General features: G+C 65.1%; 3 protein-coding genes across 6 annotated transcripts; all 3 read left to right on the plus strand.

Moving 5' to 3' along the window:
• Nucleotides 1-214: 214 nt before the first annotated feature.
• On the plus strand, nucleotides 215-7,597 carry LOC117009589 (low-density lipoprotein receptor-like). 3 transcript variants are annotated; one of them, XM_033083852.1, is made up of 15 exons: nucleotides 215-763; nucleotides 1,903-2,277; nucleotides 2,401-2,526; nucleotides 2,877-2,999; nucleotides 3,338-3,460; nucleotides 3,819-3,984; nucleotides 4,136-4,354; nucleotides 5,016-5,134; nucleotides 5,220-5,359; nucleotides 5,516-5,660; nucleotides 5,744-5,887; nucleotides 6,050-6,112; nucleotides 6,200-6,274; nucleotides 6,734-6,879; nucleotides 7,019-7,597. In XM_033083852.1, exons 1-15 carry the CDS (start codon nucleotides 607-609, stop codon nucleotides 7,049-7,051), a joined length of 2,154 nt encoding a protein of 717 aa, XP_032939743.1. In that variant the 5' UTR covers nucleotides 215-606; the 3' UTR covers nucleotides 7,052-7,597. The 3 variants fall into 3 exon arrangements, with proteins under 3 accessions (XP_032939743.1, XP_032939742.1, XP_032939744.1); XM_033083851.1 differs by having other exon boundaries at nucleotides 6,050-6,274; XM_033083853.1 differs by lacking the exon at nucleotides 6,050-6,112.
• A 907-nt stretch (nucleotides 7,598-8,504) lies between these two features.
• On the plus strand, nucleotides 8,505-17,236 carry LOC117009574 (KH-type splicing regulatory protein; the record flags this gene model as incomplete). The annotated part of the gene is made up of 20 exons (XM_033083827.1): nucleotides 8,505-8,597; nucleotides 9,729-9,837; nucleotides 9,957-9,995; nucleotides 10,443-10,482; nucleotides 10,816-10,865; nucleotides 10,960-11,031; nucleotides 11,144-11,201; nucleotides 11,587-11,758; nucleotides 11,953-12,051; nucleotides 12,145-12,243; nucleotides 12,808-12,910; nucleotides 13,003-13,103; nucleotides 13,790-13,931; nucleotides 14,480-14,640; nucleotides 14,841-14,959; nucleotides 15,037-15,125; nucleotides 15,673-15,864; nucleotides 16,161-16,238; nucleotides 16,318-16,478; nucleotides 16,672-17,236. Coding segments are annotated over 20 exons (1,986 nt in total), but the record flags the coding sequence as incomplete, so codon positions are not given.
• Nucleotides 17,237-17,622: 386 nt separating this feature from the next.
• On the plus strand, nucleotides 17,623-24,353 carry GTF2F1 (general transcription factor IIF subunit 1). Of its 2 annotated transcripts, none has more exons than XM_033083793.2 (14): nucleotides 17,623-17,738; nucleotides 17,872-17,932; nucleotides 18,150-18,196; nucleotides 18,550-18,622; nucleotides 18,708-18,901; nucleotides 21,018-21,188; nucleotides 21,613-21,797; nucleotides 22,096-22,246; nucleotides 22,575-22,639; nucleotides 22,742-22,858; nucleotides 22,942-23,015; nucleotides 23,110-23,245; nucleotides 23,509-23,632; nucleotides 23,731-24,353. In XM_033083793.2, exons 1-14 carry the CDS (start codon nucleotides 17,635-17,637, stop codon nucleotides 23,933-23,935), a joined length of 1,707 nt encoding a protein of 568 aa, XP_032939684.2. In that variant the 5' UTR covers nucleotides 17,623-17,634; the 3' UTR covers nucleotides 23,936-24,353. The 2 variants fall into 2 exon arrangements, with proteins under 2 accessions (XP_032939684.2, XP_032939685.2); XM_033083794.2 differs by having other exon boundaries at nucleotides 22,578-22,639.
• The last annotated feature ends 302 nt before the right edge of the window (nucleotides 24,354-24,655 follow it).

A 24,655-nucleotide genomic window follows, 5' to 3' on the forward strand; every position in this document is an offset into this window, starting at 1 on the left:
TTCCTGCTTTCCCCTCCTTCCCTCACGGATTTCCTGTCTTTTTCCTGGTTTTCCTCCCTCCCTCCTGGTTTCCCTGCCCCATGCGATCGTCTACCCCGATCCTGCATTTTCCCTCCCTCATTCCCGGTTTTCCCGCCCCACCCTCCACCTTTTTGAACGCCCCGAGCTCCTCCCCCGCCCGTTAAATGGGGCTCGACGGGACCCGCGGCCACGGGCGGCGCCGCCGGGAACGCCAGGACGGACCGGGGTCAGCACCGGGGCTAGCACAGGCACTGGGATCAACTCCGGGACTGACCGGTACCGGGATCGGCACCGGGGCTAGCACAGGCACTGGGATCAACTCCGGGACTGACCGGTACCGGGATCGGCACCGCGGCTAGCACAGGCACTGGGATCAACTCCGGGACTGACCGGTACCGGGATCGGCACCGCGGCTAGCACAGGCACTGGGATCAACTCCGGGACTGACCGGTACCGGGATCGGCACAGAGCGCTCGGATCCCTCCAAGCCCCGGCTCCGCTCCCGGGCAGCTCCAGGAGACGAACCCCGATTGGAAAACCGGGATAGAGCCCAAGACAGAGCCCAGAGCCAACGGAAACACCGGCATGGGACCCGGCAGCACCGGGATAAGAGCGGGAACAGCCGGGAGCGGATCTGGGACCACCGGGCGTAGACCGGGAAGCACCGGGACGAGCTCTGGAAACACTGGGATTCTCCTGCTCCTACTGGGAGCGGCGACGGTGACGGCGACACCGACCACAGGTGGGGGATCCCCCCCAAGCCCAGACCCACTTTGGGGGCGGGGGAGGGCACCGGGAATCACGGAGAGGGTTGGGAAGGGGGTGAAGGAAACCGGGAGGGACTTGGGGGACACCGGGGGTCGTCCCCCGGCGCGCTATTTGTTCCCACCGAAGCCGGGACGCCCTCCCCGCCCTCACGGGGGTGTCCCACGGGTGGGGAAGCCGGGGCAGGGTCGGTTTCGGGGCTCGCCCGTGACCTCCTCGTGGGGCCCCAAGACCCCTGAAGCCCCTCCGGGCCCCCCCACGTGTCACGCCCCGCCCCACGGGCGGGGAGGCCCCGCCCCCCGGACCGAGCTTGACCTATCAGCGCGCGAGGCCCGGCCCGCCCCGCGACGGACGCGGCTCCCATTGGCTGAGCCCAGACTGGCCACCCGCAGGGGCGGGGCCTGTCCAGCCAATCAGAGCGCGGCGCGCGGGGAGGGCGCGCCCGGGTGGGGCCGGGGAGGAAGTTGGGACCCTCCAAAATGGGGCTAAACCAGACAAAAATGGGACCAAAACAGACAAAAATGGGACCAGGACCCTCCGAAATGGGACCGGGAGCCCCAAAAATATGATCGGGACCCAAAAAACGGGACTAAAGCTCGCCGAAAATGTGACCGGAGCGTCCGCAAATGGGATCAGAACGCCCCCAAAGTGGGGTCAAACTCCAAAATGGGATCGGAACTCTCAGTGTTGGAGCGGAACCCTTAAAGTGGCGCTAAAACACGCCTAAATGGGGCTCAAACCTTCCAAAACGGGACAAGACCCCACGAAATGGGACTGGAAGCCAGAAAATTAAAATAAAAATGGGACACCCCCCCCGGATTAACACCCCCCTGCCTCACTCCGGGCTGGAACTTTTCCCGCTTGGGCCCCCGAGTTCTGGGAGGGTTTGGAGGGTCCCTGAGGATGTTTGGGGGTCCTTGCGGAACGGGGGAAGCTGTGAGGGTCTCTGGGGGGTTTGGGGGGGAACCTGGGTGGGGGAATGGGGACCTGGGGGAGGTCAGAGGTCCCAGGGGACATTTTGTCTTCCTGGCGGTATTTTGGGGGCTCCTGGGGGTGTTTTGTGCTCTTTTTAAGGCTGTTTTGCGGGTCCCTGACTCGGTTCTCTCCCGTCCCCAGCGCCCTCGCCGTGCGCCTCGGACCAGCTGCGCTGCGGAGACGGATCGTGCCTATCGCGATCCTTCGCCTGCGACGGGGACCGCGACTGTCCCGACGGCGAGGACGAGCTGGGCTGCCCCTCCCCGCCCCCGTCGTGGCCCTGCGACCCCTCCTTCTTCACCTGTCGCGACGGGAGCTGCATCGCGTGGCTCTGGCGCTGCGACGGCGATCCCGACTGTCGCGATGGGAACGATGAAGAGAATTGCGGAACCCCCCCGCCCCCCCGCCCCTGCCCCTCCCTGCAGTTCCCCTGCGGGTCCGGCGAGTGCGTCCACAGGCGGTGGCGCTGCGACGGGACCCCCGACTGTCGCGACGGCTCCGACGAGGAGGGGTGTGGTGCGTGCGATGGGAGGGACTGGGAGGGCACTGGGATGGACTGGGAGGGCACTGGAGGGGGCTGGGACAGTTTGGGACGTCCGCGGGGGTCGCTGCCCCGCTGACGCCCCCGCGTCCCCCCAGGCACGGCCCCCCCGTGCCCCTCCGGGCAGCTCCGCTGTCGCGACGGGCGCTGCATCCCCGGGGCCCGGGCCTGTGACGGGACCCCCGACTGTCGCGATGGTGACGACGAGGAGGAGTGTCCCGACGGTATGGGGAGGAGGCGCTGGGGAAGGGGGTGGTTGAGGCGGTCTGGCGGGGTTTGGGGGTGTTTGAGGGGGCTCAGAGGAGTCTGGGGGGGGGTCGAAGGAGGGTCTCGGGGGATCTGCAGAGGTTTGAGGGGATTTTGAGCGAGGTTCGAGGCCGTTTGGGGGACTTGAGGGGGTCTGGAAGGGCTTGGGGAGGTTTAGGGAGAGTTTTGGGGCAGGTTTAGGGGTGGTTGGGGCCGTGCGAGGGGGTTTTGAGAGGATGTGGGGGAGGTCCGGGGGGTATTTAAGGGACCTTGGGGGGGAGTTTTGGGGATGTTTCACAGCGATCTCAGTCTCTGAACGCCCCCGCAGCACCGTCGTGTTCCCCCCCGCACCGGTTCCGCTGCCGCTCGGGCGAGTGTATCGCGACAGCGCAGGTCTGCGACGGGCAGCGCCACTGTCGCGACTGGTCCGACGAGCCGCTCAAGGAGTGTGGTGAGGAGGGGCCCCAAAACCGCCCCGTGAGACCCCCAAAACCCCCCAGTCCCCTCCCAGAACCTTCTAACACCCCCCCACCCTGAGCAGCCCAAACCCCCCCACGCCCCCTGCAATTCCCTGGAAACCCCCAGAAAAATCAAATCCCCCCAATACTCCCAACCCCAAACACTCTAAAACCCCTCAAGACCCCTCAGACCATCCCAAAACCTCCCTGAGCCCCCAGCCCCCGCTTGTACACACCCCCCCCACCCCAGCTCCTCCTCCCTGGGACTCTGGGGGTATCCACCACTTTCGGGGGGCATTTTGGGGTGTCTGACTCCCCTCGTGCCTCCCAGGGGTCAATGAGTGCCTGGCGGGGAACGGGGGCTGCTCCCACGGCTGCCGGGACCTGCGAGTGGGCTTCGAGTGTCTGTGCCCCCCTGGATTCAGCCTGAACCCCGACAACCGGACGTGCCACAGTGGGTGACATCCCCCAAATACCTGAGCATCCTCCCTGGGCCCCTCAAAATACCCCAAAATACCCCAACCCCCACTGGGACACCACAGGAGAACCCTGACACCCCCAAATCTGCCCCAGGGGAGGTGTTGGGGTCTTTAAGAGGGAAATGGGGGTCCTGGGGGAATTTTGGAGGGTCTCAGAGGGGTTGGGGGTCAGAGGGGTGGTGGACCAGGGGGTTCCTGAGTGGAGGTCAAGGGGAATTTGGGGGTCCAGAGGGTTTGAGAGTGTCAAGGGTTTCAGGGGCCGTGTGGGGATTTTGAGTGTTTTGGGGGGCTGGGGGGCTCCCTGCCAGGTGGTGACTGCCATGCTCCCCCCAGGCCCCCCCGGGACCCTCCTGGTGAGCACCAGGCACGAGGTGCTGGCGCTGGGGGGCCCCGAACCCCAAACCCTGCAGAGGTCCCTCAAGCACGTGGCTGCACTGGACATTGGCGTCGAGGAGGGGTCTCTGTTCTGGGGGGACCCCAGCGAGGGGCTCATCTACAGGTAAGGAGCCCTCTGGGGCTTCCCAGGACCCCCCAGTGACCCTCCCATGTCCCAGCAGGACCCCAATCCTCCCCCAGTCTCCATCAAACCTAACCCCCAACTCCCCCCAAGGACCCCCCCAGTTCCCCCCACTGACCCCAGTGCCCCGCAGAGCCCCCCTGGCCCCGGGCCCAGCGGTGCCCCTGGGGGTGGTCCCAGGGCCGGGGTCCCCAGCTGGGATCGCCCTGGACTGGATCCACCGGCTCCTGTACTGGACCGAGCCCGGCTCCGGCCGCGTGGCCGTCAGTGACCGCTCGGGGACGCGCCACCGGACCCTGCACCGGGACCCCGACGCACGGCCCTGGGGAGTGGTCGTGGACCCGCTGAACGGGTACGGGGGACACGGAGGGGACAGGGGGAAGGACACGGGGGTGAGGAGGGACACGGAGGGGACAGGGGGGACAGGGGGAGGGACACGGGGGTGAGGGGGGACATGGGGGGACAGGGGGGACGTGGGGAGGGACACGGGGGTGAGAGGGGACACGGAGGGGACAGGGGATGTGGGGGCAGGGGGGATGTGGGGAGGGACACGGGGGTGAGGGGGGACATGGGGGGACAGGGGGGACAGGGGGAGGGACACGGGGGTGAGGGGGGACACGGAGGGGACAGGGGGGACGTGGGGAGGGACACGGGGGTGAGGGGGGACATGGGGGGACAGGGGGAGGGACACGGGGGTGAGGGGGGACACGGAGGGGACAGGGGGACGTGGGGAGGGACACGGGGGTGAGGGGGGACACGGAGGGGACAGGGGGAGGGACACGGGGGTGAGGGGGGACACGGAGGGGACAGGGGATGTGGGGGCAGGGGGGATGTGGGGAGGGACACGGGGGTGAGGGCAGACATGGGGGGACAGGGGGAGGGACACGGGGGTGACAGGGGACAGGGCGGGACAGGGGGATTGGGGCAGTGATGGTGACACAGAATGGGATGGACAGGGGAGCATGGGGGGAACAGGAGACACCAGTGGCACTGGTGACACTGGTGTCCCCCAGGTACCTGTACTGGTCGGACTGGGGATCCCGCCCCCACATCGCCCAGGGGGCCCAGGATGGAGCCCCCCCCAAACTCCTGGTGACCGAGGACATGGAGCGGCCCCAGGGGCTGGCCCTGGGTGAGGGTCCCACACCTGTCCCCAAACGTGTCCCCCACGTTCTCCCAGACCCCCAATGCCCCTCTGACCCCTCCGTGCCCCACAGACCAGTCCTCCCAGCGCCTGTACTGGACCGATGGCCGCCTCCACACCGTGTCCAGCGTGGCCCTGGATGGGAGCGGCCGCCGGACGCACCTGAGGGACCCCCAGCACCTGGCGCAGCCCTTTGGCCTCGCTGTCTTCCAGGTGAGACCCCCAGACCTCCCCCAGCGTGCCACCCACGGCCCCTCCTGTCCCTGTCCCCCTTGACCTTCCCTGTGTCCCTCAGGACCACTCAGTGTCCCCCAGGACCACTCAGTATCCCCCTCGTGTCCCTCTGACTGTCCCCATGTCACCCCCCAGGACTGGGCCTTCTGGACCGACCCCCACCAGGGCTCCCTGGTGGCCGCACGGCTCCAGGGGGGCTCCCCCACGCCCCAGGTGGTGGCCCAGGAGCTCTTCAGCCCCGAGGCCGTTGTGGTTCTGCATCCGGGGAGGCAGCCGGCAGGTAAAACCCCCAAAACACCCCTGGGACCCCCGGTAGCCCCAAATTCCCCCGGGGACCCCCCCTCATCTGTGCGGTGCCCCCAGGCCCCAACCTCTGTGAGGGTCCCGGAGGTCTCTGCTCCTTCCTGTGCCTCCCCTCCCCTGCCCGCGGCCCCGGCTCCCCCCGGTTCAGATGCGCCTGCCCAGACGGGGAGCACCTGGACACTGACGGACACACCTGTGTCACAGGTAAGCCCCGAGACCCCCCTGAACCCCCCAGACCCCTCCGGACACAGGTGTCCCACAGGTCACCGTGAGGTCACCCCCAGCTCCCCTGAGACACCCCGAAACTCCCCCAAACCCCTCCCCGGGTTCACCTTTGCCCAGGTGACTCTCCCTACATCTCCCCAGAGCCCCCCGGGACCCCTGAGCTCCTCCCCCGGAACTTCAGCAGGGAGGGAAATGCCTCGAGAGGTAACGGCGCTGCTCCCGACCACGCCCACCGGCCACACCCATCGACCACACCCACTGGACACACGCTGACCACTCCTGTCCCCACAGGTGCCCTCGGCCAGACGGGGGGACCTGGGGGGGCCCGGCCAGGAGTGACAGCACTTGGGGTCCTGCTGCCACTCGGTACGGGCCTGGCTGGGGGGAGGCCGGGGTCGAAATTCGGGGGCTTGGGGCGCCCAAAGGGAGGGTGGGGCAGTGGCTGAGAGGGGGGCAGAATGAGAGTCCAAAGGTGGGGGGGCGGGGGGAGATTCAAAACAGGGGTGCCAGAAATGGTGGGGTGGAGGCCCAGAATGGGGTGGAGGCGGAATTCGGGAGGAGCCGGGATGGGCGGGGTCCCAAAGTGGGGGCCTCAAAGTTGGGGGGGGGGGGTCCCAAAGTGGGGGCCCCAAACTTGGGGGGGTCCCAAAGAGAGGGGTCCCCATTCCATCCTGCAGTTCCCGCCTGTGGCCACCAGGGGGCTCCGGGGTTGGTCGCATTGGGGTCCGGCCGTTGGGGGGGGGGCGATTTTGGGGGTGAAGTCACTTTGAGGGGGTGTCCCGGATTTGGAGACCCCCCCATGACCCACCCCCTCATGCCTCCTAGGGCTGGTGCTGTGCCTGGGGGTGGCAGCAAGGGCGCTGTGGCAGGGATGGCACCGTCGCAACACCAAGAGCATCAGCTTCACCAATGCCACCTTCCGGAAAGGGCCCGCGGACCCCCTTGATGGGGGGGGGCTCGGGGACCCCCTGGTGAGTGAAAGGGGGGCGGGGGGAGGCTCTGGGACAGCCTGGATGGGGGGGCAGGTATAGGGGACCCCTGGTTGAGGGGGGCTCTGAGGCAGGAGGGGTTCAGGGCCCCCCATCACTGACTCCCCCTTCCCTCCCACAGCGGCCGCTGACATCAGAGGACGACGAGCCCTGAGGATCTGGGGAGCCAAGACCCCCCCAGAGCCCCCTGGGGTGGGGGGGCTGCAGGCCTGAGAGCCGGGCTGGGGGCGGCCACACCTGGGAGCAGCTGTGTGCGTGTGGACGCACGTGGGCAGACATCTGGATGCACCTGGACACAGCTGGGAATAGCTGTGCACACCCAGACACGAGTACAGGCACACCTGGGAACACCTGTCAATGCCCAGACACACCTGGACACATCTGTGCACACCTGGACACAGGTGCAGACACACCCATGCACACCTGTGCACACCTGGACATGGCTGTGCACACCCGGACATACCTATGCAGACACACCTGGACATACCTATGCAGACACAGGTGCAGACACACCTGGACTTACCTATGCAGTGCTGTCCATGCTTGTTCACGGCTGTCCAGGTGTGCTGAGTGACACCTGTACAAGTCTGGGGTTTTTTTACCAAAATACTGTGAATTTCGCCCAGATTGAGGCCCTGGGAATCGGGCGGGGCTGAGGGGACCGGACGCCTGCCCTTGGCAATAAAGTTTTATTTATTGATCCCCGAGTACCGGACTGAGGGAACTGGGAGGGACTGGGAGGGGCTGGGAGCGCGGGGGCGGGGCGCGGGGAACCCGCCAGGCCCGCGATTGGCCGGAGCACAGAGCCTTGTCCCCGCCCCCGCCGCCCCTGCTGATTGGTCACCGTTTCCCTCCAAAACTGCTGCTGGATGCTCATTGGACGCAGCGCGCGCAGAGACGCACGCCATTGGCTGGGCGCAATGAGCAGCCCGCCCTACCCCCGACCCCGGCTGTGATTGGCCTCCTCCTTTCCCGCCGTCGATTGATTCCCGCGCCTGTCAGTCTAACAGAGTTCCGCCCCTCCCTCTGCCTGTGCTCCATTGGCTGGGCTCGCTGTCAGTCTACCGCATCCTCCAATCACTGTGCATCGTGGGTGGGAGGGAAGCGCGCGGCAAGCTATTGGTCGTAGCCAACGTCATTCCCTCCTCGCCCCGCCGTTTCCGTGATTTCCGCTTCCTAGACCAATCGCGACGTCTCGCGGGGCTGCCTTGGCGCGGCGCGCAGCGCGATTGGCTGCGCACCCCGCAGTCCCGCCCACGCACGGCGGCCAATCGACGCGCTCCCATTGGCCCGCCCCGCTGCCACTCACGCCAACAGGCCTCAATCGCTGCGCGCCGGCGCCTTCCCTTCTCCCATTGGCCGCTGCGTGCTGCCTGCAGCCGCTGAGTGGCCGAAAAATCCGTCACTCAGGGCGCTCCGGCGCGGCGATTGGTCGCCTAGCGCCGGTGGGGGCGGGCCTTCCGCCGCGCTCCCAGCGTGCCCCGCGCGGCCCGAGGCGAGCGCGGCCCGTGCCCGTCGCCGCCTCCGCCATGTCCGAGTTCGGCCCCGCGCCGCCCCCGCCCCCCCAGCCCGGGGCCGCCCCCGCCGCCCCCCCCTCGGCCGGGCCCGGGGGGGGCCCGGGGGGCGGCGGCGGTGGCGGCGGCGGCGGCGGGACGGGGCGCAAGGACGCGTTCGCCGACGCGGTGCAGCGCGCGCGGCAGGTGAGGGGCGCGGCGGGGCGGCGGGAAGCGGCGGGAGGGGTCGGGGACCCCCCGCGACCCCCCCTGGGGCGCCGCGGCCCCGCCCCCACGTTCCCGGTAAGGCCCCGCCCCCCTGGGGGTCGTGGGAGGGGAGGTGGCCCCGCCCCCGGGACCCCCCCCCGCGCGTTCCCCCCCGGTCCCGCCGCCCCCCCCCGCCACGGCGGAGCCCCGCATCCCTCCCGGGTGTTTTCCCCCGGTTCCGGGAGCTGCGCGCGCTGTAATTACGGTAGTTACGGCACTTTACCGTAATTCCCCACAAGCCCCGGGGTGTCCCCGGCTCTCGCGCCCGCTTTGGCGCCGCAGTTACGGTAATTACCGTAATTAACAGCCCGGTTAACGGCGAGGTGGTTCGGAGGTGCTCCGCTGCCCCCGACTCTCGCAATTGGCCGCTGCTGGCGGCGCTCCGGGCGCGATTCCGAGCGGGTCCCAAAATCTGGGAGTCTTGGCGGGAGCTTTGGGGAGCCCAGGACGATGTGAAGAGATTTGGGGGTTCGGCGTGAAGAGATTTGGGGGTTCGGCGTGAAGAGATTTGGGGGTTCAGAGAGAGGTTTCGGAGGGTCCTGGGGGGCTCAGTCATGGCTTTGGGATGGGCTCTGGCGGGTCCCGGTCTCGTGGGGGCGTTTTCAGGAGGTTTCTCGGTGTTTGATCACCCCTTCTGGGAGATTTTGGGGGGCTCCTGCTCGTGCTGTGGTGGTGGGGGAGTCTTTACTTTGGGGTGGCCCCACCGGGCATTTTTGGGAGTTCCCTGCGAGTTCTCAGGGGGGGGCTGATTGTCCCTGGGGGGGTCTCGGGGAGCACCTGCAGGACTTTGGGGGCTCCTGGGTGGTTTGGGGGGCTCCCTGAGAGGTTTGGGTGGTCCTTGGGGCGTTTGGGGAGCCTCGGCGTGAGTTTGGGGGGATCATTTTTCAGGGTGGTCAGTCGGGGTTTGGGGGCGCCTTGGAGTGTTTGGTACCCCCTGTGTGCGTTCGGGGGGCTCTGGGCTCTTTGGGGGTCCCGTGGGGACGGATTTCAGGAGTCCATGGTGGGATTTGAGGCTCTGTGGGGCCTTGAGGCCCCCGAGTTTTGCGGTGACCCCCTTCCCTGCCCCCCCAGATTGCAGCCAAGATCGGGGGGGACGCAGCGCCGCCGGTGCCCAACAACAACCCCCCGCCCCCCGACTTCGGGGGCTTTGGGGGGCAGAAACGGCAGCTGGAGGATGGCGGTAAGACGGCCACGGGACCCCCAAACCTGGGGAGAACCCCCCAGACCGCAGGGGGGCTCCCAAAACCTTGGGGGGACAATTGAGGGGTCCCTAACACGGCGTCGTTCACCCCTCCTCAGACCAGCCTGAGAGCAAGAAACTGGCAGCACAGGGGGAAGGTGAGTGGGGTTTGGGGGTCCCCAGGGTGGGCTGGGGGGGCTCGGGGAGGGGGGCACTCCTGGAGCACCGGGGTCCCCAGGAGGGGGGTGCTGTGGAATGTCCGGGAGAGATGTGAGGGGTCCCAGGGGCAGCTTGGGGGTCCCCAAGGGGTGTTTGGGGGTCCCAGGGTTGTCTGGGGTGGCCAAAGGGGGGTCCTGGAGGGGTTTCAGGAGGTCCTGGGGGAGGCTTGAGGAGAGTCCAAGGGGAGATTGGGGGTCCTGGGGCAGTTCTGGGGTCTCCAGGTTTCAGGGGTCTCCATGGGGTGCCTTGGGGGATTCTGGAGGGGTTTGGGGGCTGGGAGAGGTTTGGGGTTGGGGGATGGGGGGAAGTTGGGAGGTCTTGGGGGGATGTTGGGGCCCTCCCCAAATCGGGGGGACCCCAAAAGACAGGTCAGGTTCCCCCCCCAGCGCTGCCGGCACCGATGGGGCCCATCCACCCCCCACCCAGGTATGGGGGCCCACGGGCTCTGGGGGGTGTTTGGGGTGGAAGGGGTTCTCTTGGGGGTTCCTGGGGGGAGTTTGTTACGGGCCAGGAAGGAGGGGGGTGGTTCTTGGGGAGGTCAACGGGATTTGAGGGTTTTTTAGGGGAGTGCTGAAGGTTTTGGAGGGAGGTTTGAGGGGTCCTGGGGAGGGGGAGTTGGAGGTTTCAGCGAGTGTTGCGGGGTCTTGGGGTGGTTTTACAACATCCTTGGGCAGTTAGGGGGGTGCTGGTGGGTCCTGGGGGATTTTGGGGTGCTCATGGGGTGTTTTGGGGTCCCCATGACCCCTTGGTGCCCCCCAGGACGACGGTGACGGAGGAGTACCGGGTCCCTGACGGGATGGTCGGCCTCAGTGAGTCTGGGGGAGCTTTGGTGGTCCCAGGGGCTCGGGGACCGTGTGGGGAGCTTTGGGGACATCCCCAAACCCCTCTGTCCTCCCCATGCAGTCATCGGACGCGGGGGGGAGCAGATCAACAAGATCCAGCAGGATTCGGGGTGCAAAGTGCAGATCTCCCCAGGTACGGGGGGCTGAGGCCCCAAAACCCTCCTGGGCCCCCCAGATTATGGGGGCCAACCCCCAGGCTCCCCCCAAGGCGGGAGGACCCCGCTGACCCCCCCGTGCCCCCCCAGACAGCGGCGGGTTACCGGAGCGCAGCGTGTCCCTGACGGGGTCCCCGGAGTCCGTGCAGTGAGTGACCTGAAAATACCCTGGGGATGCTGAAACACCCCTGGGAACCCTGAAACCCCCCCAGAACCCCCTTAGGGACCCCAGAATAACCCTTGGGGACCCAAAATGCCTCCTGGGACCCCTTAGGGACCCTCAGACCCACCCCAAGACCCCCAAAGTCTCGCCAGGAACCCCAACCACCCCCTGGGTCTCCCCCACACCCCCTCGGTGACCTCTCAAATCCCCCCAGGGAGCCCCCAAATCCCACCCAGGCTCCCCAAACCCCTCCAAGTCTCTCCTAAACCCCCAGATGACCCTCTCACCGCCCCCATGTGACTCCAAAACCCTCCCAAACGTCCCCGAAACCTCCCCAAATCCCCCCAGTGATGCCCCAACCCCTCCCCAGGAAGGCGAAGGCGCTGCTGGACGACATCGTGTCCCGGGGCCGGGGGGGCCCCCCGGGACCCTTCCCCGACGCCACCAACGGCCAGAACGGAACCGTCCAGGAGCTGATGATCCCGGCCGGAAAAGCGGGATTGGTCATCGGGAAGGGTGGGGAGACCATCAAGCAGCTCCAGGTGCCCCCAGAAATCCCTCGTGGTGGGGCTTGGGGAGATCCGGGAGGGTTTTGGAGTCACCGGGGGGAGTTTGGCGGTCTCAGATGGGATTGGGAAGGGGGGAGGAGCATTCGGCAGCTCCAGGAACCCCAAAAGTGCCCTGGGGGGGTTTGATGGGGGGGGTTCAGCGCTGAGGGGTCCCGGTGCCCCCCCAGGAACGGGCGGGGGTGAAGATGATCCTGATCCAAGACGGTTCCCAAAACACCAACGTGGACAAACCCCTGCGGATCATCGGGGAGCCCTACAAGGTGCAGGTGAGTGAGAGGTACCCAACACCCACCTTGAAATGACCCAAACTCACCTGAAATGACCCCAAACTGACCCCCCCCAAACCCCCCCGTCCCCAGCAAGCCTGTGAGATGGTGCTGGACATCCTTCGGGAGCGTGACCAGGGCGGCTTCGGGGACCGCTCGGACTACGGCGCCCGCCTGGGCGGGGGCATCGACGTGAGTGTGCCCCAGCATCCCCTTTTGGCACTGAAAAATCCCATCTTTCCTCCCAAAATCTCAACGTTTCACCCCGAAAAACCCCATTTCTCCAACCAAACCACCCCATGTTTCACCCCAGGCATCCCCTTTCCCCCCCTCAGTTTTTGTGTGAGTTTTCACACAGAAATGCCAACCCAAGCCCCCATTTTCTCACGCTAAAAAAATGATGTTTTCCAGAACAAATTCATTGTTCTTCATTCCCAAACACATATTTTTCAAAGAAATCCCATTTTCCATTCTGGAAGGTTTTAACTTTCAGTCAAAAACCAGTCTTTACTTTTGAATTTTTAAAAATCCAGTTTTCCAATAAAAACACTTCCGTTTCAGTCAAACAATCTCATTCTTCAGCATGAAAAATCCCAGTTTCAAGGCAAAAATTGTCATTTTCACCCTAAAACTCACATTCCTTTATCCAAAACCCCCCATTTTTCACTCAAAAAAAAAGAAACGCCAAACCCTTCTCCACCCCAACCACTTTTTCCCGAGGGGGTGCAGACCCTCAGATCCCCCACCCTCCCCCAGGTGCCGGTGCCGCGACACTCGGTCGGGGTCGTCATCGGCCGCAGCGGGGAGATGATCAAAAAGATCCAGAATGACGCCGGGGTGCGGATCCAGTTCAAGCAAGGTTCGGGGAGCCCCTTCCCGCCCCAAGAAAGACCCCTCCCCATTGACCCAGGGGTGCGGGGACCCCCCTGTGACCCCCCCCAAACCCCACAGATGATGGGACGGGGCCGGAGAAAATCGCCCACATCATGGGACCCCCCGAGCGCTGCGAGCACGCGGCCAGGATCATCAACGACCTGCTGCAGAGCCTGCGGGTATTTGGGGAGGGGGGATCAGTGACCTGCTGCAGAGCCTGCGGGTATTTGGGGAGGGGGGATTAGCGACCTGCTGCAGAGCCTGCGGGTATTTGGGGAGGGGGGATCAGTAACCTGCTGCAGAGCCTGCGGGTATTTGGGGAGGGGGGATCATCAACGACCTGCTGCAGAGCCTGCGGGTATTTGGGGAGGGGGGATTGTCAGTGACCTACTGCAGAGCCTGCGGGTATTTGGGGAGGGGGGATTAGCGACCTGCTGCAGAGCCTGCGGGTGTTTGGGGAGGGGGGATCATCAGGGACCTGCTGCAGAGCCTGCGGGTATTTGGGGAGGGGGGATCATCAGCGGCCTGCTGCAGAGCCTGCGGGTATTTGGGGAGGGGGGATCATCAGTGACCTGCTGCAGAGCCTGCGGGTATTTGGGGAGGGGGGATCATCAGCGGCCTGCTGCAGAGCCTGCGGGTATTTGGGGAGGGGGATCATCAGCGGCCTGCTGCAGAGCCTGCGGGTATTTGGGGAGGGGGCTGCACCTTGTGGGGCTGACAGGAGCTGTTCTGGGGGAAGGTCAGGAGTGGATTTGGGGCTCTGTTTTGGGAGGGGTCAGGAGCTGTTTTGGGGCAGGGATGTTTCTCGGGGTGTGTCCCCCCTGTTTTGGGGGCCGTGCCCACCCCTGACTCTCTCTCCCTGCAGAGCGGCCCCCCGGGACCCCCCGGGCCGGGGCTGCCGCCAGGGGGGCGCGGCCGGGGCCGGGGTCAGGGCAGCTGGGGCCCCCCCGGGGGAGAGATGACCTTCTCCATCCCCACCCACAAGTGCGGGCTGGTCATCGGCAGAGGTGAGGGGGGGTCAACCCCTGGGACCCCCCATCCCTCCCCTGCACCTCCCAAGTTCATCCCAAAATTCATCCCCAAATGCCCACAAATACACTGGAAATCCCTTCCTAGACTCCCCAAAACCCCCTAGATCCCCCTAGTTCTCTCCTGGACCCCCAAATTCCTGCAAGGAATCATAAGCCCCACCACAAACCACCCGTAAGACCCCCTTGAATTCATCCCCACCACCCAAAAACCCCTTCTCCTCCTTTATAGAGGGGGTGCTCGTTGGGGGGCAAGTCAGGGGTCTACACGTTGGGGTTTGGGGTTTCCCAGAGGGAGTTGGGGGTCCTGGGAAGAGTTTGGGGGTCCTGGGAACGGTTTGGGGGTCCTGAGAAGAGTTTGGGGGTCCTGGGAGGGTTTGGGGGTCCTGGGAGGGTTTCAGTGTTCTCCGGGGAAGGTTTTGGGGGGTCCCAGGAGGGTTTGCTGGTCCCAGGGAGTACTGGGGGCTCCTGGGGAGCTTGGGGAGTTTTGGGGCGTCCTGTCTGACCCCGGGGGTGTTGGGGTGCAGGGGGGGAGAACGTCAAGGCCATCAACCAGCAGACGGGGGCGTTCGTGGAGATCTCGCGGCAGCTCCCCCCCAACGGGGACCCCAACTTCAAACTGTTCGTGATCCGCGGGACCCCCCAGCAGATCGACCACGCCAAGCAGCTCATCGAGGAGAAGATTGAGGTGGGGGCACCCCAAAAGAATTTCCAGGGGAGCCCAGAACTCCCCCAAATCCCCAGAAAATCCTGAAACTCGTCTGGTGGGGAGCGTGTGGTGCTGCCGGGCTGCCCAAACCTCCCCCCAGCCCCAAATCCCACTGAGGGACCCCAGAACCCTGCGGGGCTCCCCCCAAACCTCCCCTGAGCCCCGTTTTTCCCCCCCAGGGCCCGCTGTGCCCCGTTGGCCCCGGTCCTGGCCCAGGGGGTCCCCCCGGCCCCGCTGGCCCCATGGGCCCCTTCAACCCTGGACCCTTCAACCAGGGTCCCCCCGGAGCGCCCCCGCAGTGAGTACCGCCCTTTCTGGGGGCAGGTTCTCGGGGTATCCCCGAAATCCGGCCTCCCTGACCCCCCTTTTCCGCAGCCCGGGGGGGCCTCCCCCCCACCAGTACCCCCCCCAGGGCTGGGGCAACACGTACCCCCAGTGGCAGCCGCCAGCCCCCCACGACCCCAGTGAGTACCGCGGCTCCTCGGCACTTGGGGCTGGGGGGGCTGCGTTTTGGGGGGTCCCAGGGGTTTGGGGAACCTCCCTGGGGCTCACCAGCTGGGTTTTGGGGGTTTGGGGGGGGCAGAGTGGGGGTACACACCAACGGTGGGTGGGATGTGGCGCCTTGGTTCTGGGAGTGCTCTGGGATGTTGAGGGGGGGTCACAGAATTTAGGGCTCCCTCCCTCTTCTGGGGGTCTCCCGTGACTCACACTGGAATTTTTGGGCCCCCCCGGTGTGATTTTGGGACAATGTCAGACCCCAGGCTGTGACCCCTTGGGTTATGGGGGCTCCCTGAGTTTGGGGCTCCTCCGCTGACCTCAGGGCCGCCCCCACCTCACCCTGGTTCTTTTGGGGTTTGGGGGCTCCCCGTGCCAGGATGGCAGAGCCAGATCCCACCCTCGACTCGGGAGCCCCCTGTGTTTGGTGGGGGGGGAGTCCCAAACTTGGGGCTGCCCCCCCGCCGGATTTGGGGCCCCCCCCGGCTGACACCGTGGGTTTGGGGCCCCCCCCAGGCAAGGCGCCCGCCCCGGACCCCAACGCGGCCTGGGCCGCCTACTACTCGCACTACTACCAGCAGCCCCCCGGGCCGGTGCCGGCGCAGCCCCCGCCCGCCGCGCCCCCCGTGCAGGGGGAGCCCCCCCAGCCCCCCCCCACCGGCCAGGCCGACTACACCAAGGCCTGGGAGGAGTACTACAAGAAACTAGGTGAGCGCCCCGAATTCGGAGGGGAAAACTGGGCGGGGGGGGGGTCGGTCCAGGAGCCCCCCAAGCCCCCCTGGGACTCCCCAGAATCTGCTTGGACCCCCCCCCGTGCCTCTGGAGGGAGGGGACTGCAGGGGTTCCCCAGCAGCTCCTGGCTCCCCAAAACTCCCCCAGAAGGCACAAACCCCCCCAAAGGGACCCTCCAGACAGCTCCTGGGGACCCCAGACCCCCCCTTCTGTGCCCTGTGACCCCGCTGGGGAGCCCCCAAAGCCCCCCTGACCCCCCCGTGCCCCCCCAGGCCAGCAGCCGCAGCAGCCAGGGGCCCCCCCGCAGCAGGATTACACCAAGGCCTGGGAGGAATATTACAAGAAACAAGGTAAACCCCCCCAGAAATCCCACCCGGGGAGCTCGGGGATGTCCCCCCGTACCCTGACCGCCCCCCCGTGTCCCCACAGCAGCACAGGTGGCCTCGGGGGGCGGTCCCGGGGCCCCCCCCGGCCCCCAGCCCGACTACAGCGCGGCCTGGGCCGAGTACTACCGGCAGCAAGCGGCGTACTACGGGCAGACCCCCGGGGGGGCTGGGCCCGCGCCCCCCCCCGCGCAGCAGGGACAGCAGGTACGGCTCCCCCGGGACCCCCAGAACCCCCTGGAAACCCCCGGGGCCGCTGCACACCCCAGCTCCAGGGGGAGGGTCTGGGACTGCACAATCTGACCCCCCCCCCCAGAACCCCAAAACCCCCCAGGGACCCCCCAGAATCCCCCCCGGGGGCTCTGGGGTTCCCTGCACCCACCCTGCTTCCCCCCCACAGGCTCAGTGACCCCATCGTGCCCCCTCGTCTGTGACCCCCTTTTGTTTTGGGCGAGCGGCCGCGGCCGGATGGGGCGAGCGGCCCCCCACGACCCCCCAAAACCCCCCTGGAGGGGGGTCTGCCCCAATTCCCCCGCCCCCTTTCCCCCCCCAATTCCCCCCCAGAGCCGCTCGAACATTCCTGGGAGCTTCTGGGGACCCCCCACACACCCCTGGGGACCCGAAAATCCCCCCGGGACCCCCAATCACCTGGGGAACCCCAAACCCCCTCCCCAAACCCCCCCATCCCCTCGTGGGGACCCCCAGACGCCCCCCGGGGAGCCCAGGACTCACCCAAGGGCCCCCAACTCCCCTTTGGGGACCCCCGAAGCCCTCCCCAAACCCCCTGGGGGTCCCCAAATCCTCCCCGGATCCCCCCCGGGGGTCCCCGAGTCCCCCCGGCCGCCCCCCCCCCCGCCGTGTCCGTGTCGTTCCAGAGCATCTGGAAAACTCCGACCACCGAAGGCTGAAAGTTTTTACTTTTTACCGCTTGTTTTTAACTTCACAAATAAACGGAATAAAAACCACTCTGGCTTTTTGATGAAAAGCGGGAAAACCCCATTATGGGGGGAATTAGAGGGGGCTTGGGGATTAAAAAAAGTGTCTTGGAGGGAATGCTGGAATGAAAAAGGTGCTTCGGGGATGAAATCTGCGGGGTTTGGGGTGAAAATCGGTGATTTGAAGTGAAATCTGCGGAGTTTGGGGCGCAAAAAGTGATTAGAATTGAGAACTGCGGGGTTTGGGGTGAAATCGGTGATTTGAAATGAAATCTGTGGAGTTTGGGGCGCAAAAAGTGACTAGAATTGAGAACTGCGGGGTGTGGGGTGAAATCGGTGATTTGAAATGAAATCTGTGGAGTTTGGGGCGCAAAAAGCGATTAGAATTGAGAACTGCGGGTTTTGGGGCCCGGGCCTCCGCGGTTGCCATGGTGACGCATCGGCAGACCTGGCGGTCACGTGGGGTCGCGTGCCGTGGCGCGGTTTCCGGTCACGTGCCGCTGATTTCCGGCGGGAGCCGGGGCCGGAGGCGGTGAGGGCGGCGGGGCCCGGGGCGGGCTGGGGGGTCCTGGGGATCCCTGGAAATGTGTTCCGGGATTCCCGCTTTGGAGGAGTCCCAGCTCTGGGGTCCCCAGGCCCTGACTCGCCCTCTGCTTCCCGTCCAGGATTCCCCCTGAGCCGGATCTGGGGGTGCGCCCCACTCTCACTCCCGTGATGGCCGCACTGGTGAGTGAGGGAGGCTCCCAAAAACCCTCCCCGGCCTGCCTCAAACTCCTCAGGAACCCCCTGGGTGACCCCTGCCCCCCGCTCCGAGATCCTAAACTTTTCACCCTAAACCCTTAACCCCTCAAAAAACCTCCTGGGGACCCCCAGGGCCTCCCCAAGTGCCTGTGGGACCCCCAGGCATCCTCGGGGACTCCCCCAAACCCCCCTTATCCCGCAGGGCAGCAGCTCCCAGGTGGTCACCGAGTACGTGGTCAGGGTGCCCAAGTGAGTGGGGGTCTGCGGGGCGTTTGGGGGATTGGGGGGGCTCGAGGATGGTTTGGGGATACCCGGGGGAAAATAGGGGGCTCGAAGAGATTTAGGGGATTTGGGGGCCTCAGATTTGGGGAGTTCTCCGCTGCTTTAGGGGGGTCTTGGGGGCTGGGGTGTTGTTTTGAGCATCTCGGCGGAGGGGAATTCAGGGGTGTGAGGTGTGGGAGGTTTGAGGGGGTTTGGGGCTGTCAGGGCAAGTTTGGGAGCGGTCTCAGATGGTTTGGAGGGGCCGGAGGGGCTCAGGGCGGGTCTGGGGGCGTCGCTGGGATTGTCAGCGGGACTCTGAGGGGTCTTTTTGTCCCCGCCAGGAACACCCCAAAACGCTACAACATCATGGCCTTCAACAGCGCCGACAGAGTGACCCTGAGCACCTGGGCACAGGTGAGGGGGCGTTTGGGGTCTGGGGTCTGCATCAATCCCTGTCCGGGGGATCTGGGGATCGGGACCCACCCTGCCCCGCCCGCAGGCGCGCATGGAGCGGGACATGAGCAACAAGCGCATCTACGCCGAGGAGGAGCTGCCCGAGTCCGGCGCCGGCAGCGAGTTCCACCGCAAGCTGCGCGAGGAGGCGCGGAGGAAGAAATACGGGATCGTGCTGAAGGAATTCCGGGCTGAGGACCAGCCCTGGCTGCTGAGAGTCAACGGGAAAACCGGCAGGAAGTGAGAGGGGAGCGGGGTTTGGGGTTTGGGGTGGGAAAGGGAACGGGATCGGGATGGGATGGAAAAGGGAATCAGGTGAGAAGAGCAGTTCGGGGGAATTGTGGGGTGTTTTAGGGTGCTGATCCCCCTGTTGTAGGATTTCAGGGAATTGTGGGGTGTTTTGGGGTGCTGATCCCCCTCTTGCAGGAGTCTGGGGGAATTGTGGGGTGTTTTGGGATGCTGATCCCCCTGTTGTAGGATTCCAGGGAATTGTGGGGTGTTTTGGGGTGCTGGAGTTTGGGGAATTGTGGGGTGTTTTGGGGTGCTGATCCCCATCTAGCAGGTTCTGGGGGAATTGTGGGGTGTTTTGGGGTGCTGATCCGCCTCTTGCAGGTTCTGGGGGTGTTTTGGGGTGCTGATCCCCCTCTTGCAGGAGTTCAGGGAATTGTGGGGTGTTTTGGGGTGCTGATCCCGCTCTTGCAGGTTCTGGGGGGTGTTTTGGGGTGCTGATCCCCCTCTTGCAGGTTCTGTGGGGTGTTTTGGGGTGCTGATCCCCCTCTTGCAGGTTCTGTGGGGTGTTTTGGGGTGCTGATCCCGCTCTTGCAGGTTCCAGGGGGTGTTTTGGGGTGCTGATCCCGCTCTTGCAGGTTCCAGGGGGTGTTTTGGGGTGCTGATCCCGCTCTTGCAGGTTCTGGGGGGTGTTTTGGGGTGCTGATCCCGCTCTTGCAGGTTCTGTGGGGTGTTTTGGGGTGCTGATCCTGCTCTTGCAGGTTCTGTGGGGTGTTTTGGGGTGCTGATCCCCCTCTTGCAGGAGTTGTGGGGTGTTTTGGGGTGCTGATCCCCCTCTTGCAGGAGTTGTGGGGTGTTTTGGGGTGCTGATCCCCCTCTTGCAGGTTCTGTGGGGTGTTTTGGGGTGCTGATCCCGCTCTTGCAGGTTCTGTGGGGTGTTTTGGGGTGCTGATCCCGCTCTTGCAGGTTCTGTGGGGTGTTTTGGGGTGCTGATCCCGCTCTTGCAGGTTCTGTGGGGTGTTTTGGGGTGCTGATCCCCCTCTTGCAGGACTTGTGGGGTGTTTTGGGGTGCTGATCCCGCTCTTGCAGGAGTTGTGGGGTGTTTTGGGGTGCTGATCCCCCTCTTGCAGGTTCTGTGGGGTGTTTTGGGGTGCTGATCCCGCTCTTGCAGGTTCTGTGGGGTGTTTTGGGGTGCTGATCCCTGTCTTGCAGGAGTTCTGGGGTGTTTTGGGGTGCTGATGCCCCTCTTGCAGGTTCTGGGGCGTGTTTTGGGATGCTGATCCCCCTCTTGCAGGAGTTGTGGGGTGTTTTGGGGTGTTTTGGGGTGCTGATCCCCCTCTTGCAGGAGTTGTGGGGTGTTTTGGGGTGCTGATCCCGCTCTTGCAGGAGTTGTGGGGTGTTTTGGGGTGTTTTGGGGTGCTGATCCCCCTCTTGCAGGAGTTGTGGGGTGTTTTGGGGTGCTGATCCCCCTCTTGCCGGTTCTGGGGGGTGTTTTGGGGTGCTGATCCCGCTCTTGCAGGTTCTGTGGGGTGTTTTGGGGTGCTGATCCCGCTCTTGCAGGAGTTTGGGGAATTGTGGGGTGTTCTGGGGTGCTGGAGTTTGGGGAATTGTGGGGTGTTTTGGGGTGCTGATCCCGCTCTTGCAGGTTCTGTGGGGTGTTTTGGGGTGCTGATCCCTCTCTTGCAGGTTCTGGGGGGTGTTTTGGGGTGCTGATCCCGCTCTTGCAGGAGTTTGGGGAATTGTGGGGTGTTCTGGGGTGCTGGAGTTTGGGGAATTGTGGGGTGTTTTGGGGTGCTGATCCCGCTCTTGCAGGTTCTGTGGGGTGTTTTGGGGTGCTGATCCCTCTCTTGCAGGTTCTGGGGGGTGTTTTGGGGTGCTGATCCCCCTCTTGCAGGATTTCAGGGAATTGTGGGGTGTTTTGGGGTGCTGATCCCGCTCTTGCAGGAGTTGTGGGGTGTTTTGGGGTGCTGATCCCGCTCTTGCAGGAGTTGTGGGGTGTTTTTGGGTGTTTTGGGGTGCTGATCCCGCTCTCGCAGGTTCTGGGGGGTGTTTTGGGGTGCTGATCCCGCTCTTGCAGGAGTTGTGGGGTGTTTTGGGGTGTTTTGGGGTGCTGATCCCCCTCTCGCAGGTTCCGGGGGGTGAAGAAGGGCGGCGTCACGGAGAACGCCTCCTACTACGTGTTCACCCAGTGCCCCGACGGCGCCTTCGAGGCCTTCCCGGTCAGGAACTGGTACAACTTCACCCCCCTGGCCCGGCACCGCACCCTGACAGCCGAGGAGGCCGAGGAGGAGTGGGAGAGGTGATCCCCGAGCCTGGGGGGGCCCCAAAATCCATGGGGGAGACCCAAAATCCCCTCCCAGACATTCAGAATCCTCTCCCAGCCCCCTAAATCCTCTCCCAGCCCCCCAGATTCTCTCCCAGCCCCCCAGATCCTCTTCTAGACCCCCTGAACCCCCCCCCACAATCCTTTCCAAGACTTTCCCAAATCCCCTCAGAGCCCACTCAGCTTCCCCCCAGGCCCTTCAGAGCCCCTGCAAATCCCGTCCAAGGCTGCTGAAATTCCCCCCAAATATTCTCCCAGATCCCCAAATCCCTTTGAAGACCCCCCAAGACCCCTCCCTGGCCCCCTAAATCCACTCTTGGGTGCCCTCAAAGCCTCCCCAGGTGACCTGGCACACACCCCAGCCCCTCCCAGCCCTGCTGAGCCCCCTCCCCTCCCCCAGGAGGAACAAGGTGCTGAACCACTTCAGCATCATGCAGCAGCGGCGCCTGCGGGACCAGGACGAGGAGGAGGAGGACAAGGACAAGGGGAGGAAGGCCCCAGGCAAGGGTGGAGGGCTCCGGATCCATGACCTGGAGGAGGATCTGGAGCTCAGCTCGGAGGAGAGCGAGGGCAGCGAGGCTGAGGGTGAGAGGGGAAATCCCAAAATCCCGCAGAATCCTCCTCACATCTCTCCAAAATCCCCCTAAATCCACCCAAAGTTCTCCTGTTCCAAGAAAAGCCAAGCCAGGGGTGAGGAGAGAAGCCCCAAAAACCCCACCCAAATCCTCCCTAAAGCCCACAAATCCTCTCTAAACCCCCCAAAGCTTTCCAGATCCTCCCAGAATCACACCTTGAATGCCCCAAAGCCGCAGAATCCTCCCCAAATCCCCCTGAAATCCCCCCAAACGCCCCTGAAATCCCCCCAAACACCCGGCATTGCCAGGGGAGAAGGCAGCGAGGCCAAAGGCGGCCGGGGGGCGGCCGAGGAAGAAGAAGAGGAAGGGCAGGAAGGGCTCTGAGGACGAAGCCCTTGAGGACAGCGACGACGGCGACTTTGAGGGCCAGGAGGTGGATTACATGTCCGATGGCTCCAGGTGGGACTGGGGGCGTGCTGGGGTCCCTGGAAGGGTTGGGGGGAGACTGGGGAGGAATTTTGGGAGTTCCTGGGGAGATTTGAGGGTTCCTGGGAGGATTTTAGGGACCACGGTGAGGGCTTGTGGCTCTCCTGGGGGGAACTTGGGAGGATTTTGGGGTGTTCTGTGGCCCCTGAGGGGGCGAGCATGGGGGTCCCTGTGATGCCCTCAGCCACACTGGCCACCAAAAGTGTCCCCCCCAAAGCACCCCAGGGATGCTGGAATCCTCCCTGGGACCCCCAAATCCCCCCAGCCCCTCCTGACCTCCCCCTCCCCCTCGGTCCTGCAGCAGCTCCGGTGAGGAAGAGACCGGCAAAGCCAAAGCGCCCAAGGAGGAGGAGGAAGGCCCGAAAGGTGGGGCTGGGGAGGGGGGTTGGGACCCCCCCCCTCCTGGTTCTGAGGGGGAACTGGGGGGATTTTGGGAGTCCCAGATCCTGAGGGTTCTCCCCCACAAAGGCATCGATGAGGCGAGCGAGAGCAGTGAGGAGAGCGAGGAGGAGAAGGCAGAGGAGAAGGAGGAGGAAGAGGAGGGAAAAGCGACCCCCACCCCCCAGGAGAAGAAGAAAAAGAGGGGTAAGACCTCCCTCAACAACCCCCCCAGCAGGAACTGGGGGAAACCCCCACAAATTCGGGTTTATGAAGTGACCAACCCCCAGAAAGCAGCGATGAGTCGCAGACATCGGAGGAGAGCGACATCGACAGCGAGACGTCCTCGGCGCTGTTCATGGCGGTGAGGGGGGGTCCCGGGATCCCACCCCTCCAGGGAGCCTCTGGGGGTGCAACTGGACACCCCCTGACCCCTCCCTGTTTCTCTCCTCGCTCAGAAGAAGAAAACCCCCCCCAAGCGGGAGCGCAGGGCCTCAGGGAGCAGCTCCAGGGGGGGCTCCCGGCCCGGGACCCCCACGGACTCGGGGGGCACTGGGGGGACCCTCCGGGCTGCGGCTGCCAGGCTGGAGCAAGGTGGGGCTGCTGGGGAATTTGGGGAGGGGGGTTCAGGGGCTTGGGGGGGAATGTTGGGAGGTCTGGGACAAAGCTGGGGTTGCAGGGAGGGGTTTTGGAGGGGGTCCAGGAGTGTCGGGGGGGTGTTGAGGGGTCTCGGAATGAAGTTTTGAGGGGCTGGGGGACACTTGGGGTGGGGTCACAGGACACTGTGGAGCGGGGGCGATTCCCAGCTCCCTCCTGGGCACCCCCCAAAGAGCCCCTTCCCTTCTTATCTCCCCCAGGCCGCCGGGCAGCCCCAGGGGGGTCGGAGCCCCCTCCCCAGAAGCGGCTGAAGACGGAGCCAGGGCCCCCCTCTGGCAAATCCACGCCCCAGCCCCACTCCGGGAAATCGACCCCGAGCAGCGGGTGAGTCTGGGGGCTTCAGGGCTTGTGGGACCCCGGCCCTGCTGACCCCCCTGGCCCCGCTGACCCCCCCTGGCCCTGCTGACCCCCCGGCCCCGCAGGGAGGTGCAGCTGACCGAGGAGGCCGTGCGCCGGTACCTGTCCCGCAAGCCGATGACCACCAAGGACCTGCTCAAGAAGTTCCAGACCAAGCGCACGGGGCTGAGCAGCGACGCCACCGTCAACGCCCTGGCCCAGCTGCTCAAGCGCCTCGACCCCGAGCGCAAACTCATCGCGGACAAGATGCACTTCTTCCTCAAGGAGTAGGGACCCCGGAGCCACGGGAGCGCCCCAGATCCACACAGACCCACCCCAAACCCACAGGGATCCCCCAGAGCCATCCCCAGATTCCTTTAGAGGCATCTCCTGGACAGGAACCCCAAAAATCCAGAAGGATTCCCCCCACAAATCCCACGGGACCTCCCCATTTTCCCAACCTCCAGCCACCACTCCAGATACCCCCCTTTCCCCACAACCTGCCCTCTCAGCCTTCTTCCCAAATTCTCGTGAACAAACTCATTGCTTCCCCGCCCCCTCCCCAGGAATTTGGGGGGCCGTGGAATTTCCCTGGGATGGGGAAGGGAAGATTCCCCCCCACCCTCCGTGTCTTTTTTTGGGCCAGAATCGGGATGTTTTGCTATTTTTAGGCTTTTTTTTCCTCTACTTTGTGCCAGGCCCACACCCCCCACAGCGCTGGAATGTTGGAGCCCCCCCCAAAATCCCCCATGACCCCCCTTCCTTTGGGGGCAGGGGAAATTCCCTCCCTCTCCGGGGGGTTTCAGCCCAGAACGGCCGTGGGGGCTTGTGCAGATTTTTGGGGGGCTCCATTTATTTGGGGGCTCCTGGGGGCGTGGATTGTTTTTCTGGTGGGGGTCTCCATCACACCACCGCAGTCTGGGGGTCCCCTTTCGGTATGGGAGGGTCTCCACCATCCAAATGCCTCCCCCAGACCCCTGGGTGGGGTCCTGGGGGGGTCTCACATACCCC

The sequence above is a fragment of the Catharus ustulatus genome, chromosome 33, assembly GCF_009819885.2.
Source record: "Catharus ustulatus isolate bCatUst1 chromosome 33, bCatUst1.pri.v2, whole genome shotgun sequence".
Classification (NCBI taxonomy): domain Eukaryota; kingdom Metazoa; phylum Chordata; class Aves; order Passeriformes; family Turdidae; genus Catharus; species Catharus ustulatus.